This window comes from Heptranchias perlo, chromosome 3 (assembly GCF_035084215.1).
Source record: "Heptranchias perlo isolate sHepPer1 chromosome 3, sHepPer1.hap1, whole genome shotgun sequence".
NCBI lineage: Eukaryota > Metazoa > Chordata > Chondrichthyes > Hexanchiformes > Hexanchidae > Heptranchias > Heptranchias perlo.
Genome location: NC_090327.1, coordinates 72,671,554 through 72,689,956, shown reverse-complemented (window position 1 = coordinate 72,689,956; position 18,403 = coordinate 72,671,554). Strand labels below are relative to the sequence as shown.

General features: G+C 43.2%; 1 protein-coding gene across 4 annotated transcripts in view; it reads left to right on the top strand.

Moving 5' to 3' along the window:
* Nucleotides 1-18,403, top strand: part of pde7a (phosphodiesterase 7A) — a 167,392-nt gene that overhangs the window by 112,571 nt on the left and 36,418 nt on the right. For 2 of the 4 annotated variants that reach the window (XM_067975807.1, XM_067975796.1), the window contains 3 exons: nucleotides 11,003-11,098; nucleotides 11,755-11,855; nucleotides 16,772-16,903. In XM_067975807.1, the coding sequence (XP_067831908.1) occupies nucleotides 11,003-11,098; nucleotides 11,755-11,855; nucleotides 16,772-16,903 (329 nt within the window). Of the gene's footprint in view, nucleotides 1-11,002; nucleotides 11,099-11,754; nucleotides 11,856-16,753; nucleotides 16,904-18,403 lie in introns of all 4 variants that reach the window. The other 2 variants (XM_067975797.1, XM_067975790.1) reach the window with 1 other exon arrangement.

Here is an 18,403-nt window from a genome sequence, read left to right as displayed (position 1 = left end):
TACAGCACAGAAACAGGCCATTTGGCCCAACAGGTCCATGCGGTGTTTATGCTCCACACTACCCTCCTCCCTCCCTATTTCATCTAACCTTATCAGCATATCCTTCTATTCCTTTCTCCCTCATGTGTTTATCTAACTTCCCCTTAAATGTATCTATGCAAGTTGCCTCAACTACTCCTTGTGGTGGCAAATTCCACATTCTAGCCACTCTCTGGGTAAAGAAGTTTCTCCAGAATTCCTTATTGGATTTATTAGTGACCATCTTATATTTATGGCCCCTAGTTCTAGTCTTGCCCCCAAGTGGAAACATCTCTACATCTACCCTATCAAACCCTTTCATAATCTTAAAGACCTCTGTCTGGTCACCCCTCAGTCTTCTCTTTTCGAGAGAAAAGAGCCCCAGCCTGCTCGATCTTTCCTGATAGATATAACCTCTCAGTTCTGGTATCATCATAGTGAATCTTTTTTGCACCTTCTCCAGTGCCTCTGTATTCTTTTTACAATATGGAGACCAGAACTGTTTGCAGTACTCCGTGTGGTCTAACCAAGGGTTCTATACAAGTTTAACATAGCTTCTCTGCTTTTCAATTCTAACCCTCTAGAAATGGACATCGGTGCTTGGTTTGCTTTTTTTTTATGGCCGTATTAACCTGCGTCGCTACCTTTAGTGATTTGTGCATTTGTACCCCCAGATCCCTCTGCTCCTCCACCCCATTTAAACTCTTATTATCCAAGCAGTATGTGGCCTCCTTATTTTTCCTACCAAAATGTAATAGCTCATCTTTATCTATATTGAAATTAATTTGCTAATTACACGTCCATTCTGCAAGTTTATAATTGTCTTCCTGTAATTTGTCGTAGTCCTTCTCGTTATTAACTATACCCTCCAATTTGGTGTCGTCCGCAAATTTTGAAATTGTACTTCCGAATCCCAATTCCAAATCGTTTATGTAAATGGTGAACAATAGTGATCCCAGCACCGACCCTTGTGGAACACCACTTCCCACCTTTTGCCAGTCTGCATATCTACCTTTAACCCCTACTCTCTTTTTCTGTTTTGTATTTTGTAGCCGGCTTGCTGTCCATTCTGCTACTTGTCCCCTGACTCCACATGCTCTGACCTTAGTCATGAGTCTACAATGTGCTACTTTATTGAAGGCCTTTTGAAAATCCAAATATATTACATCTACATGGTGAATAGGGTCTTTTCCAATGCTGAACCTCGAATAGAATTATATTGGGTCCGGAACACAAAACCACTAGAAACATGGAACAAGGGTCAGTCAGCCTGTCGAGCCTGTTTATCTCACAGGTCAGGAACAATCCAACCTTTATATTAGACCTGATCTGTATGCTACCCCTTTAATCTCTTGAAGGGAAAGTTGTGAATCAGTATTTCCTGATCCCCCAAACCAGTCAACCACCGCTCCAAAAAATTAGTCAATCCTTACACCTCCACCATTCAATCGTGGTCGGTTGCACTCCACAGATTACACACCCAGCCCAACAACTGCAGGAATCTTGATGTTTCTTAAAATATTTCATTATTGCACTCTGTACTTGCCCTATAATTTTCAGTGACATCCTTAACTGTATATTTGCTAAGCCCTTATTTGAAATAGTTAATTGAAACAGCACTAATTCAATTTGCTGGGATTCTTCTCTATATTTCCATTGCGCTGGTGTTAGTGTGAAGGAGCGGAGGGGGTTAGGAGACTGGGAAAGGGGATGGGGATTTCTTCTAATATCTTATCTGGCTTGAGGCATGTTAGTTTTGAAGCAAATGTTCTCTAGTTCTCTGCTTTCCAAGTCAAATAGGAACAGGAGTTGGCCATTCAGCCCCTTGAGCCTGTTCCACTGTTCAGTTAGATTATTGTAAACAATTTTACAACACCAAGTTATAGTCCAGCAATTTTATTTTAAATTCACAAGCTTTCGGAGATTTTCTCCTTCCTCAGGCAAATGTTTCAAGAGCTCCTTGAAGCCTACGCATTTATACATATATGTATAAAATTGTTTACAATCTTGGTGTTGTAAAATTGTTTACAATTGTCAACCCCAGTCCATCACCGGCATCTCCACATCATGACAGTTAGATTATGGCTGATCTGGACCTCAACTTCATTTACCCACTTTTGCTCCATATCCTTTGATACTATTACCTAATAAAAATTTGTTGATCTCTGTCTTGAAAATTTCAATTGACCCAGCAGTCACAGCCTTTTGGGGGAAAGTTCCAGATTTCCACCATGCTTTGTGTGAAAAAAACCACTAGATTTCACTCATAAATGGTCTAGATTTAATTTGAAGATTATGTTCCCTTGTTCTGGATTCCCCCATCAGAGGAAATAATTTCTCTGTAACTACGCTATTGAATCCCTTTATCATTTTAAGCATTTTGATTAGTTCACCCCTCAACTTTCTAAAGTCAAGGGAATAAAAATCATGTTTATGCAGCCTATCCTTGATAAATTAACCCTTTAAGCTCTGATAGTCTGTTTACATCTGCATTATCTGAATGATATTTTCTTGTTCCATGGTTTTTTTCCAATATTCTAATGGGTTGGGGTCCTAGCTGATAATTTCTGTTGGCGTGCCAGAGTCAGCACTCAGCATTGGCAATGATCCCATTCAACATTATGACAGCTCCTTGAGTTTAATGAAGTCCAGCAAGTTCTTAAAAATAACGGGGAGGCTAAGGGCGAGATGCCATTTGCGTGAGGTGAGTAGCGTAAATTGACCAGGTTCTAGAGATTTGCAACTCACTATATATCTCTTCAACCCCTGAACTTGCTGGCAGCTTTGCACATTAATAACTGCGTGCGTCGTTATTTTTCCAGGAACATTTGGCCTATTGTATTTCAGGATTTTTATTAATATTTGTTTTTCTGTGAAAACTGAAACTCACTAGCTTCATGTACGGCATATGAAAATAAGTAGTTACAATAGGAATGTGGCACATGAAGTTATGACTTAAGCTACAGCTATACCTAATCTGCCATGTTAGATTGTAGGGAGAAAAAACTAAATTACACAAAAAGGTAATTTTTGGAGTGGTGGATTTAAAAAGTTTTGAATGGGGAAGAGTGAAATCTGATGGTGTAAAATGTATTTCCTCTGGTTCTGGAGGCATGATCCCCAGAAAATACTGATTTTTGACACTTTAATGCATTTTGAAGTGTATTCAGCATTTGGAGCCAAAAAATTACACTACAATGGTTTTTATATACACATTAAAATGTAAATAATTGTTAATGAGTCACTATTGACTCCTGATTTTTCACCATTAGAAGTTAATACTCAAATGTTATTGACTTGAATTATAACCTTTAAACATCTTAGAACACAAGAAAACTCTTGAAATCTGCACAGAGCACACTGATCAGCACAAGAAATTGAAGACCTATGCATGATTTCACCATCATAATTTTGTTTGTGCTTCAAACTTGTGCTGTTGAAATGGCCTCAAATGTGTGACCTATGTTGCTGGCGTGGACTGGTTCAAATTATCAGCAGTCTCAGATTTTAAGAGTTATTTTGATTGTGTACTGAAGACATTTGAGTAATTTCTTTGGGTAGTTGTTGAATCATATCTTATACCTTATCTAGGACCTAGAAGAGTCTGACTTTTGAGACCCTTGTATCTCTGGCTCCTTAGCCCAGGCTAAACTTGACCCATGTGTCTATTCCACATGGTCCCTCAGTTTAGGAATTTGGCCATGCTCCCTGCTGCAAAGAAAGTATTATTGGTATGGCTAACCAGATAGCTAGTTGAATGTTTTTAATGAGGGTACGCGTTAGTTGTCTTCGTCTGTTTGCTAGGTGCTGAGTTAGTGATCAAGTGAAATTGAAAGCTGCTTCATTTGGACAGTTTGGCTCTCTAACCTGCATACTTCAGCCGTATGAATAAAATGGTCTCTGAAATGAAGAAACGGTTTGCTGAGTTCAATACAGCAACACTCCCCTATACTCTAGTTTATCTATAAAATGAACAATCAATATTAAACCAGTTGTTGGGTTTAACATGGGACACAGAACAGTTTCCACAATTAGCATTCCTGTATCAGAGCTGCCAACACTCGCCTCCTGGACATATAGTTCAGGAGCTCCTGAAATCATCCCACAGTGCATTGAATTATTGCTTCTGTGCATATGGATTGTTTCATCGCAGGTTTTTGGGACAATTTTTTTTTCACTGAAAAATAGTGAGCATTGGAGGCACCGTACTAATGGCATGGATTGAGTTCAAAACACTGACCATTCTATAAAACATGAGTGTGGCAACTATGTGCAGTGACCCGAACTGTACATAGTACTCCTAATGCAATCTGACCTGGGCACTGCGCAGCTTCAGCATTGCCTCCCTGGGATTTGAATTCAACTGGTTTGGCAATGTAATTGCAATATCCTATTTGTTTTATCTATTGTAAATTAACGATGACAGCAAATGTTTTGGTTACTTAGGCCAGAAGTGATTTGTCATATTTCAGCCTAGAAGCAGTAAGTTGAAACTGATGACTGGACTCCAGGGAAATCCAGTTTAAAATTTAAAACTTTGATAAAAAGAAGTATGTCAGCTTTTGTCAAGCCTTATCCCACATACTGTGTTTAAAAGATTTTATAATTTTTAGGGATTTTAACCAGGTGATGTCTACAATGGAGAAATGCCTGTTCTGCATTAGCAAAGGTTAGGGAAATTCTAAATTATGGGATCAGTATCAATCCTGCATATAGACCTGAAGAGCCATCTTGTGAAAATTAAATTGTTTACAGTAATCGAAGAGAGTCAAGAAGTTCCTCCTACGACAATACCCCCATATCCCTATTCCTTCATCTGCCTATTCTTCAGCCACAGCATTATTACATACTGTGAGGCTGCCTTTCTTTATATGTTATGGCTTTGAACTGCTTATTTATTTATTTTTATTGCTTATTCTCTGCTTTAGTACTCTTCAGTAACAATAGCATCTATCACTTGGTCCAGCAAAAAAAAGGAAATCATAACTTTTCCAACAACTGTTTATGCAAGGGCCCTTGGAAACGATGAAGTTGCCCATAATCCTTTGTACATTTTCTCTTCTGAGTATGTATTCAAATACTGTGCATGCAAGATAATGCGCATTGGAGCATTTTTTCAGTTCCTGAAAATCAGCAAATATTGGAGGCACAGTGTGTGCATCATGAAATAAGATCCAAAATGCACAGCATTTGACAACTATATTTTCACCTCTGGGACCCAGGTTTGAAACCAGCCAGACTTTTGGGATTGAGGATAGTTTGTGCTGAGTTGAATTTGATTAACCTGAGCATAGATTCTAATGGACCTGGGCCAAAATCAGCAGTCTGACTCAGACCACAAGGACAGTTGATTTGGGACAGGAAAATGACACTGGAAAACAAAGGATGCTCCTCTCAATACATTCATACTATACATTTAGCATTCATGTAAAACTATTGCAGTTTGCTTCAACCTTAAACTTGTGTACTATGGGCTTGATGTTACCAGGGCTGCGGATTTGTGGCGAGGGGGCTATTACCACGCGCCCGGCGAAATCAGTCTGCCCCCCGCGTGAACGCAGCCTAATTGGATCCACTTACCTGGTCTTCTGGGTTCCCCACTGCTGATCTGCGCGTTGGGCGGACTACGCATGCGCAGTAAGCTCTGTCAGCTGGAGGAGCTCTATTTAAAGGGGAAGTCCTCCACTGACAGATGCTGCAACAAATAGCAAAAATTACAGCATGGAGCAGCCCAGGGTGATGGCTGCTCCCAGTTTAATGATGCCCCACTCCAGGTATCATTAGATGGGGTGAGGGGGAGGACAGAGACCTCCCCCCCCCCCCCCCCCCCCCCCCGGCGGTCGGGAGGAAGCGGCCTGCCTCTGCCACCAGGAAGGCCTGGCTTAAGGTGGAAGAGGTCACCTGCACCACCAACATATCGCCCACCTGCATACAGTGCAGGAGGCGCTGCAATGACATGACCTAAGTAGGTCAGCCAAAGTGAGTACACTTACTCATTCCCCTACACTCCGTCTGCCACATCACTGCCCCCACCCCACATCTCCTTCTGCATTGCCAACACTATTTTGTCACATCGCCCCTCATACCCACTCAAAGCTCATCCTCATCTTACCTGCACTTACTCACCTCGCCAGTATTCATCCCGCCACTACCACTCAACCCAATCCTCATACAATCTCATAGCTCTATCTCATACTCACCCTCTCATGCATCTCTTTCACAGTCAGCCTCATTTAACCTGCCACTACCTGTGCTGCAGCCACAGGGCATGAATCACATATGTGCAGTAGGAAGCGTAAGGCAAACGTGTTGTGAGCATGAAGGGGATGCACAAGGGTGTTTGAGGGTTTGTCATGGTTTTTACTTATATTGAGTTTCTGACCAACTCACATTACATATTATATTGGCACCACTACTGCCACGCCTTTGCGAATCTTGTCTGGTTTGTGCAATAATGCCCTTTCCTGAGGATTACAATGAAGACCCACAACTGATGACACCCATTGTGTCACTACAGAGTGGGTGTAGGTGTATTTGCAGGGCTCTTTTGTGCAGACGACTGAGACGTCGGCGATGTCTCCGGTGGCACCCTCGAAGGATGCGGGGGAGAAGTTGTTGAGGGCAGTGGTGACTTTGACAGCGACAGGTAAGAAGATGGTGCTCGGGCCAGCCGGGAGCAGCTCGGCATGAAGAAGGCTGCAGATGTCCACGACTACATGTCGAGTAACTCTGAGCCTCCGTGTGCACTGCTCCTCAGAGAGGTCCAGGAAGCTGAGCCTCGGTCTTTGGACCCTGTGGCGAGGGTAGTGCCCTCTGCGACGCATCTCTCTCTGCTGTTGCCCTCCCTCCTGCTGTACAGGTGGATGTGTCACAGCACTGTGTTGTGGAGCTCCACGTGTCAGAGGTGGACGGCGAGGCTGGTGATGCTGTTCGCCCTCTGAGGAGGTCATGACTGCAGCTACGGCGGCCCCCATCCGGAAGATGTACATCTGAGGGGGTCCGCAAGGTAGGTACATGTCTCTGGACCCCGGGGTAAGTGTGCAAGTTGGTGAATTTTCTTGCCAGGAGGAGGGTGGTGGAGGCCAAACTTTGTCCCAAGTGACAGAGTGGCCTCCTGCAATGAGTGAGGGTCTCCCCCCACCCCCCCACCTGTCAAATGGACCTTTGCAGCTGCCACAGGCTGACAGCTGCATCACGTCCATTTCAACTGGGAGTGTTTCCCCCCAGTATGGGAACCAGTCCCAGTTGTCTCTAAAATCCAACCCCTCCTGACATATTCCCTTAATCAGGTCTGTTAATGACCTGAAATAGCTAGATAAATATTGTTAAGTGGCACCCCGCTGGCTTTAATTGCCTGCAGGAGTCCCACATGCGGGGGCTGTGCACGTGCTAAAATGAAACCCCATAAGTCAGGTGTTGAGGCCCAAAGTGACTACAAAACAAAGTGCAATGAGGCTACCTTATCCAGGGAGTTTTCTCATTGTTCCAATATCTGGTCAGGTCCTGATTCCGGATTCAGGTTGCATTTATGTTATAACTGCAGCATCTGTATGAAGTCAAAACATTCTCACTGACCCTATGGCTGTAGTGTGAATGCACCCTAAGGTAGGGGTTAAGGCACATTGGGTAGATAGAGTAGAGGGAGATGTAGTCTGCACTTGGCCTTATTAAAACCTGAACTGCAAGTTGACATTGGCTGACAGATTTGCAAAAGTGATCTATTACTTGGCATTTAACTCCTTCACCTTGAGCACACAAGAATCAGCAAAAAGAAATGTTATATTTTGGCCAATGCACAGCAAGAAAGGACTCTTGTGAAGAATTTAGTCTGGAATGGATTAAGCAGAACCTAAGCATAGTACATGGCCAAAACTTGTACAAAACCTGTATACTAATGGTAAAAGTAAATTTCAGCGTAGCATTAGAATTCTTTTGTTGATCTAAATGCTCAAATAGCAGTTTACTTAAATATTTTGTAATCTTCCTTAATTCTTGAAATAATGGGCTCGATGTTACCAGGCCTGCGGGTTTCCGGCGGGTTGGGTTTCGGGAGCGTGGTCAACACGCTCGGTGAAATTAGTGGGTTGCCCGCGCGATCGTAGCAGGCAACACACTAATAGGAATCAATTACCTGCTCCTCCGGGGTCCGCGCTGCTGGTCTGCACGTCGGGCGGGCTGCGCATGCGCAGTACGATCTGTCAGCTGGAGGCGCTCTATTTAAAGGGGCAGTCCTCCACTGACAGATGCTGCAACCAATGGAACAAATTACAGCATGGAGCAGCCCAGGGGGAAGGCTGCTCCCAGTTTAATGATGCCTCACCCCAGGTATCATCAGATGGGGTGAGGAGGAGGGCGAAGACAGAGATCTTCCACCCGGCGGGCGAGAGGAAGCGGCCAGCCTCTGCCACCAAGAAGGCCTGGCTCGAGGTGGCAGAGGGGGTCACCTGCGCAACCAACATATCGCCCACCTGCATACAGTGCAGGAGGCGCTGCAATGACCTCAGTAGGTCGGCCACAGTGAGAACATGAAGTCTTTCCCCTACACTCCATCTGCCACAACACTGCCCCAACCCCACATCTCCTTCGGCACCGCCAACACTACTCTGTCACATCACCCCTCATACCCACTCAAACCCCATCCTCATCTTACCTCCACCTACTCACCTCGCCAGTATTCATCCTGCCACTAACACGCGACCCAATCCTCATACAATCTCATGGCTCTATCCCATACTCACCCTCTCGTGCATCTCCCTCACGGCCAGCCTCACTCAACCTGCCACCACCTGTGCTGCAGCCACAGGGCATGCATCACATATGTGCAGTAGGCAGCGTAAGGCAAATGTTTCGTGAGCATGAAGGGGGTGCACAAGGGTGTCGGGGGGATTGCCATGGGTGTTACCTATATTGAATTTCAGAGCAACAAACAGCACACATTATATTGGCACCACCACTGCCATGTCTCCGCGAATCCTGTCTGTTGTGTCCAATAATGCCCACTCCTGGGTATCACTGCGAGGACCCACCACTGATTCCACCCATCGTGTTACTGCAGAGTAGGTGCAGGTGTATTTGCAGGGCTCTTCCGCGCAGACGACTGAGAGACATCGGCGGTGTAGCCGGCTGCACCCTGGAAGGATGCGGAGGAGAGTGGTGACTTTGACAGCGACAGGTAAGCAGTTGGTGCTGGGGCCAGCCAGGAGCAGCTCGGCATGAAAGAGCCTGCAGATCTCCACGACTACATGTCGAGCGAATCTGCGCCTCCGTGTGCACTGCTGCTCGGAGAGGTCCGGGGAGCTGCGCCTTGGTCTGTGGACCCTGTGGCGAGGGTAGTGCCCTCTGCGATGCGTCTCTCTCTGCGGTAGCCCTCCCTCCTGCTGTGCAGGTGGGCGTGCAACAACACCGTGTTGGGGGGCTCCACGTCTCTGCGGCGGACGGCGTGGACTGCGAGGCTGCTGGGGCTGGTCATGCTGTTCGTCCTCCGAGGGTGTCCACTCACCACCCATCTGGCAGGTGTTGGTCTGAGGGGTTGTGCAGGATAGGTGGGTGGTTCCTCGGACTGGTGCTGCGGTTTCGTGTCAGTCTGTCCTCTGGCTTGGCGGGGGGTGGTGGGGGGCAGGGGTTGCCCTATGTGACGCGGTGGCCTCCTGCGTGGGTGAGGGCTCTCCCCCGTGGAGTGCACCTTGGCACCTGCCACAGGCTGCTGGCTGCAACACGCCTGGTTGGAGAGAGACTGTTTCCCCCAGCGTGTGAAACACACTGCGATGCAGGTAAAATCCCACACTTCCTCTTTTGACAGCTGATTCAGCTCATTAACTGACCTCAACAAGCAAGGTAAGTACTCTCAAGTGGAACCCCGCTGGCTTTAATTGCCTGCGGGATTCCCACCAGCGGGGGCCACGCACGCAGCCCCACACGTCATCGGGGAACCCTGAAGTGGTCGGGATCGCGGCGCGATCCGGTCACGTGACCGCATATCGGGATTTTCGGGACCCCCCCGCTGGAAACCCGCAGGAAACCCGACCCTAAAATCGAGCCCAATGTCTTTGAATTTCCTGAACTGGCGTAACCAACAAGTTATGCCAAAACTGGCGTGAAACAATTGGAAATCAGCATAAACCATTCCTTTGAGGAAAGGGCGAATTTTATGCCATTTTCCTTCTTTGAAGTCCCTCATTATGCATGAAAATTAAATGTTTGAAGCCATCAAACCATCATTTATGAGCATTAAGCATTGCATTTTTAAGAGATGCAATCGTGGAAGTTTTTCAATTTTTAATGCAAATCATTTTGATGCCATAAAGTTGCATTAAAAGAAACATGACTTACATTGTAGGTTTCAGTGAGGAGAAATGAAAACAAAAAATCAGATTTTTGCTTAAAAAAATCAGTGTAAAACACCAGAAACATGACACGGCCCTGTTTCCCTTAAAATTTAGGTGTAAATTTACAGCCCGTTCAGAACTGGCGTAAATTCAGGAAATTCGCATGAGCTGCATTGTTGCATGTGGGAAGGGGGGGGTGCAAGCTGTTAATAAGCAGCAGAGGGTTTCATCGATTTGGCGTTAAAAATTGAGAAAATTTGGGTGTTGTATAAAAATAGGTGTAAGTTACTTGCACTTGAATTTCCTCGATCTTTCACACCGAAAATTAGCATCATGCCATACTTGCTCTGCTGTTTTGGTGCAAGCTTTCAGGAAATTCAGGGCCATTGAAACTTTTGGCTTTATTTTCTCCCACATTAGCTTTACTTTTCATTTTCCATAATGGAAACTTTTCATGTGCTAAAACATTTAAATTTGTAATAAAAACATTTAGTGCAGTATTATGAACATAAATAATACAAATTATAGTATACTCTGGAAAGCTCAAAATGCTTGAACATAATAGTACTGTTGTTAAAAGGTTAAATGTGCAACAGTGAGACATGCGTTGAGTAATTACAATTTACTTATTTCATGTGTTGCTTTTTTTTCCCTTCCAGGAAATAGTCTGGTTACATTGACCTTCCATTTGTTTAAATACCATGGACTTATTGAGCATTTTCACTTGGATTTGGTAAAACTGCGTCGATTTTTAGGTAAGTAGCCTTATGTATTCACCAGATGTCTTTTTTCATATTGTACGTCTTGGTACAGGTGAAAATAGTTAGTGTTAGGCATTAATGAAGTCTGAAAAGTTGATGCTTAGTATTTCTGCTTTCTAGTAAGACTGTAGGACAAGACGGTTACAGTCTTAGTAGAGAGGTGGAATATAGGGATGGGGGATATACGGTAGACTAGAGTTGTAAGTCCTGAGGATGTAAATTGGATTGTAGAGCTAGAGAAGGCTGCAGAGGTAGGGTGGAATGAGGCTTAGGAGAGATCTGTGAATAAGAATTTTGAAATCAATACATTTGGGTACTGGAGATCAGCAGGAATGGGATGATAGGTGGGCAACACTTAGTATGGGATAAATGGGATGGAAAAGTTCTGGATGAGTTGGAGTTTATGTAAGATGAAGCTAGGGAGACCAGGAAGGAGAGTGTAAGGCATTTATTTAATGCAAAATTTTGTTGCACTCATCAACATAAGATTTTATCAACTTGAAGTATGATAATTCATTAGTGTTCAAATTAAATTTTGAAATAAATTTGCTAGCATACATTTAAAGAATTGTCTCTTGGCTATCTTTAATATTCCCAGATTTTTTGATCAAAATTGTAAGTGATAAAATAACTTTTTGCTTTCTGTGCAGTTATGGTCCAGGAGGACTACCACCTTAATAACCCTTATCACAATGCAGTACATGCTGCTGATGTAACTCAGGCCATGCATTGTTACCTAAAGGAAACCAAGGTAAAAATAAATTGAAATGAGCTCCAAAGAATTGATGTTATCTTTTATTTAGATTTCCCTCCCCCCGTGTATGGAATTCAACCATTAGAAATGTCATTTATTAGCAATGGGGGAAACCATTGATGTTTGTGTTTAGCACATTTTCTGGAAAATAATGTTTTTTTTGCCCCTTAAAAATCAACCACCTCTTCATACCATAATATGTTACGTTTGTCCCCTCTTTCCAGAATGACCTTAATTGTTCATTGGCTCTGGAATAACTAAATATATTTAGAAAGATGGGAAAACATAAATTATATATTCACATATAGGCCTTAAACATTAAGGCTCACTCTCAGAAATGGGGACAAATGTATAGGATGCCCCCCAGAAAAAATTGACACAAAAATTCATGACTCTTGTATAAGGCGTGGATCAACATAACAAAGCTTCTTTTCAACAAATGTCTTCACTTCATGTTGGGAGATGTCTTCCAATGCATTTTTTCTTTCTCATTTCAAACAACGCATTCCACCCCAGCTGTTGAACCACTTATTCTACACTGTGGTATTTAAATAGCAACTTTCCCTCCTGACTTCAGTCCTGGTTCCCACAACTGATTTTAAAACTCCTCTTCTCGTATCTACCATGACGCACAATCTGATTTTAAATCTTCGGGGAGCCTGGACTGAAGTCAGGAATCGGGAGGGAACATTCTCATTTAAACATCACCATGATAGAGGAGATGTGCAGTGCTAAAGCCAATAGAAATGGTGCTGCTACTGATTCCACTGTTTTTAGAGTAATTGCTCCGCTGGGAGGGAATCCCAAGGGAGATCTTGTGCATGTACAAAACAACTTCTCCAGTATTAACTCCAAACAGTGATACGGATTTCTTGTCTTGTATACAATTATATAAAGTATATTATTTTCTTTAGTGAACTAGAAATTATAGGCCTTGTTCTGTCAGTATGGAATAGTGTGCAGTAATGTATACTGGCACTGTTTCGATTGACAGTTTTTCACTGAGTAAAATAGCAATGAAGGCATGCCTGCAGCTCCTCTGGTCATGGAAGAGCCCATTGGTTTTGGGAGAATACTCCTGTCGGTTGCCCTTGTAATATGTCAACCCTTTTTAGTTGCAATCAATTTCCATCACTATTTCACTGTCATGAATTCCTCTAATTGGGGTTATTACCCAATATCCTGAAGGGTGTAGCTTTGGGATTCTACCAATTTATTTCTGTCTTGAAAACCTGACCTCAAGAAGAAAAAAATAATTACATGTACTGAATATTTCAGTTATAATTGAGAGTCTTCAGCACACAAACATGACCTGGCCCATCTTCCTTTATTCACTTTCTGAGGGGGGAGTGGGTGGGTTGAAAGAATTTCTGAGAGATATTAGTCTTAAGGAATAGACCATTTTCCATTGTTAGTATTTAGTTGTCAACATAAAGCACTCAAAGGCAAATATTTGATGTTGAGTAAAGTTCCCTCCACGTTATACCATTAGTATACTGTATCCCAAATTCAGAAAAAAGAGGATCCCCAACTCCATCAGTGTGATATTTTCATTTCCCACACTAATCATTCTTGTGGCTGATTAGGAATGAATAATATAGGATGTAATGATAGATAGCTATTTTGTTGTCAGAAATCACTAAAATCAGCCGTTACCAATTTCCACATTTAAATTTGTGGATTTGTTTGGTTTGGATATCATTTTAAAAAAGATTCCCAATTTTTCCTGATTTGAAGTGCTTTTTACACTGAAAATCAAGCCTGAGATGCAAGTGCATTGCTTTCATGATGTCATCACACACCTTGTACACAACACATGTATCATTCAATGTTTGCAATGACATCACTAATGAAGTACACGTGCTTTTCGGGAGCTGATTTACAATGCCAATTTTTCCAATGGTGAATTATCTTGCAAACTTCAGAAGTTCAGACTTGAGTAATGTAACCGTGAAGCTCAATAAAACAGATTGGATCCCAGTCAACAGTGAAATCAAGCAGAGCTGGGTATTTTCTCTTTTGTTAATCATCATTATCATGCAGTATGTGGCAAATTAATAGAAGTACAAAGTGAAAGTGTTGAAGCAATAGTACTCCTTTTTTCAGCCAGCCATTCCATCACTGGAAGTAACATTGAAAAATGGTCAAAGAACACCTGAGAACAGTTGAGGAAGTTTGTATGAGATTTGGAATGACTATTCATGTAGAGAACTTGGAAGAATAATACAGTTTTAAAAACTCTCCGGCTTTTATGGCAGCTTAAAAATCTATCCAAATTAAATGGATCGCTTGCTGTTCTTCTCCCGTCAGTACCTCCAATGGCGACGATGAAGGGACGGCGATATATTTCTAAGTCAGGATGGTGTGTGACTTGGAGGGGAACGTGCAGGTGGTGTTGTTCCCATGTGCCTGCTGCTCTTTTCCCTCTAGGTGGGTTTGGGAGGTGCTGACGAAGAAGCCTTGGCGAGTTGCTGCATCCTGTAGATGGTACACACTGCAGCCACTGTGCGCCGGTGGTGAAGGGAGCGAATGTTTAGGATGATGGATGGAGTGCCAATCAAGCGGGCTGCTTTGTCCTGGATGGTGTTTAGCTTCTTGAGTGTTGTTGGAGCTGATAAGTGGCAAGTAACATTCACGCCAGACAAGTGCCAGGAAATGACCATCTCCAACAAGAGAGAGTCTAACCATCTCCCCTGGAGCTGCACTCATACAGGCAAGTGGAGAGTATTCCATCACACTCCTGACTTGTGCCTTGCAGATGGTGGAAAGGCTTTGGGGAGTCAGGAGGTGAGTCACTCGCTGCACAATACCCGGCCTCTGACCTGCTCTTGTAGCCATAGTATTTATGTGGCTGGTCCAGTTAAGTTTTTGGTCATTGGTGACCCCCAGGATGTTGATGGGGGATTCGGCAATGGTTAGACTCTCTCTTGTTGGAGATGGCCATTTCCTGGCACTTGTCTGGCGTGAATGTTACTTGCCACTTATGAGCCCAAGCCTGGATGTTGTCCAGGTCTTGCTGCATGCGGGCTCGGACTGCTTCATTATCTGAGGGCTTGCAAATGGAACTGAACACTCCGCAAACATCAGCAAACATTCCCACTTTTGACCTTATGATGGAGGGAAGATCATTGATGAAGCAGCTGAAGATGGTTGGGCCTAGGACACTGCCCTGAGGAACACCTGCAGCAATGTCTTGGGGCTGAGATGATTGGCCTCCAACAACCACTACAATCTTCCTTTGTGCTAGGTATGACTCCAGCCACTGGAGAGTTTTCCCCTTGATTCCCATTGACTTCAATTTTACTAGGGCTCCTTGGTGCCACACTCGGTCAAATGCTGCCTTGATGTCAAGGGCAGTCACACTCACCTCACCTCTGGAATTCAGCTCTTTTGTCCATATTTGGACCAAGGCTGTAATGAGGTCTGGAGCCGAGTAGTCCTGGTGGAAACCAAACTGAGCATCGGTGAGCAGGTTATTGGTGAATAAGTGCCGCTTGATAACACTATCAACGACACCTTCCATCACTTTGCTGATGATTGAGAGTAGACTGATGGGGAGGTATACTGAGCTGTAAGGGGGTGAGGTGTTCCACAATTTGAGATCCTAGGACAGATTGAGTTAGATTAGAACAATTAGATTAGATAGAGATTGATTCTTTTGGGGATTTAAAGAGTAATCTTTTGATTTTACGCTTCAGGTGGGGAGCCTCAGCACCAGCAGCATGTATTATAAATTTGAGCATGCACTGCACACAACTTTCTGACCATTCATTTAAAAATAAGATGCCCGGTTACATACAAAATTCCAAGCGGTCAAACCATGATGGTTTAATGCAACTGCTGCGAGCATAGACTTGCCAGAATGTTTGGAATGCCTTGAGGCTACAAAAGTGGTGTATGGAACTTGAGTAAATAATTGTGAGCTGTTGTTTAGTTTAATTGTGCTTCTTTTTGGCCCCAAACTTGTTTTCTTAAGTTTTAGTGATTTTTTTTTCCCAAATAAAATTATTTTAACAATTATTTTCAAATTTACTTGTGTTTTTTGGGGGTCTGTTTTTTAACACTGCTGGTTTTTGATGCTATTAAACTGAAAATCACATGGACAAAACCCTGGATTTTTAAATTTGCAGTAAAAATCCACTATAATGATCCTTATCGATTTGGTTTACTTGACCTTTTAGGGGCAAGCTGACACACAATGATCAACTTTGCAGTGCCTGTCCTCAGATTAAACGGGTTCAGCAGAGTCCAGGATAGAGCAGATAAAAAAAAGCTTGGAGAAAGAATGAACTTGTTAGATTGAATGTGCTTTTCTCATTCCGTGCTTTGTTTTTATGCAACGATTGCAGCAGACAGGACGTGCCTTACTTTTGTCCTTATTTACAGCGCAAGCTTTAGGAGTGGCAGTAGCTTAAGTTGCTGCTTCTGCAGATCAGAGTGCATCCCCATGATTAATCCAATGGCTAATAGTTTAGAACCACCAATAACTGATTTAATCAATAAGTGTAAAGTCCTCAAAGCTGAGATGAACCACATGGACCAGTAGAGTAAATGTGTTCGTGAACAGTTAGATGTTGCAACTTTTGTTTGCAATTAATGCATGATATTTAGTTGCACAAATCTTACTATAAATATGATTGATATAGCATGTTTCCCATGATGGATTACATGAAATTGGGAAAATTTTGACCTTACAGGGATCAAAAATAATGCAATGTAACCAAAAACAAAAGTAAACCATAGTTAACTGTGAAAAATGAGTTGGAGGTAAAGATATTTTGTAACTTCAGAAATAATGTTATAATGAAAAGTGCCAGTTGCTTATGCTTCAATAATTATCAAATAATACAATTCACCATCTCCATTTTAGTAATTTTTGTCTGAATGGATGATAGTCTCCTTTTTCCTTGAAGCTTGCGAAGTCTGTTTCTCCATGGGATGTTCTGTTGGGTTTGCTGGCAGCTGCAACACATGATATGGATCACCCTGGTGTTAACCAGCCTTTCCTAATCAAAACCAGTCACTACCTAGCAAGTTTATATAAGGTAAGTGTTGATCAAATTTGAAATTCATTAAGGAGCCAATCCTCATTGTTTTGCTATAGAAGAAAGGAGGAAGTTAACAAAACTAATGGAAAAATCACAGAACATGAACAGAAATAAATGAATTTTATGAATACTGAATTAAATTTCTTGGTATAATCTATAAATATATATATAGATACTATTGTATGAACTGGAACTGCTTTTCATTCTTTGATTTTTAAATATAGTCAGACTCTTTAGTGATGTTATTAAGCTTTGCGCATTTGTATAGAACGTTAAGTTTCTTCGAAAGGTAAATTTATTCTGCTGAACTGTCACGTAATTCTAGGACTACTGTGGGGCAAATAATATGATGGCAGGCGCCCCAGTTGCTGACCACCCATTTCCAATGAGCAGTGAATGGAAGGCCCAGTTAGAAAAAGAAAATTGCCTATATGGCCCTCATCTTCCTAGCTTGCGACCTCTTATGCATTTCAGCTTGAAACGGTCGAAGTGCCATGGTCATACACAGCCCCTGCTGAAATAAAAATGTTAGCTCTCCATGGGGAACTAGCAGCTCTTCCCAGGTTGCTGACACCTGAAATTCTGGCCCAACCCTTCTGGGGCATAGGCCATATCCTAGGAGTGCCACAAAATCTTTAAATGAGATGACCTCGCATTATGCAAAGTAATCTCGTTTGTGCACCGGTGCATGGTATGTGTTGGGAGCAGTGCCGCTGGTGGTGAAGCATTCTTATATGTCAGTTCTGTAAAATACACTTCCCATTTTACAGCAGACAGATTTGTCAATGTACTTAAATAAGTTAACGCAAGATTATCAGCGTAACAGTCATTTGGGGGATGAGTGACACAATAGGTTAAACACACCTTTCACCTCGGGTACCTAGGTTCAAATCCAGCTCAGACAGTTGGAATAAAAACCTTCATTGTGAATGATCCAATGTGAAATGATGAGCACAAAACTGCCCCTTACTATTAATTGTGATTAAATTGTCAATCTCAGTCACAAGATCAGGATTCGTGGAACAGAGTAGAAGGAGCTTTACTTTCCATCTAATTTTGCTCTACCTGAGTTGTAAGTGATTAATGCTAACATTAGAGCCCTGACACTTACAAGGAGGTTAGGAGGCTGAATGAAAATAGATGAAGATCCCGACAAGGCTGGGGAAGCGGAAGTCCTGCTGAGCTTAACAGCAGGACGTCATTATCATTTTTTTGTTCCATTTGCCACCCGGCAGCCGGCCAAATTGACAGGCTGGCCTGCGGCTGAGAGGGAAAACCAGCAGCAGGAGGCCACAGCCGGAGTCCCTTGGGAACAGTCCCCGGCAATCGGGAGGGTAGAAGGTCAGCAATTGGGACTTGGGGGGAAGGTCGGCCATCGGAGCTTTTGTTCGGGGAGGGGGGTGGTGGGTGGTGTGGGGAGGGGAGAGAGAGGCCGCGATCGGCAGGGGGAGGCTGAAGGCTTCCAGGTGGGGCCGGTGGGAGCGCACCTGCTCCTCC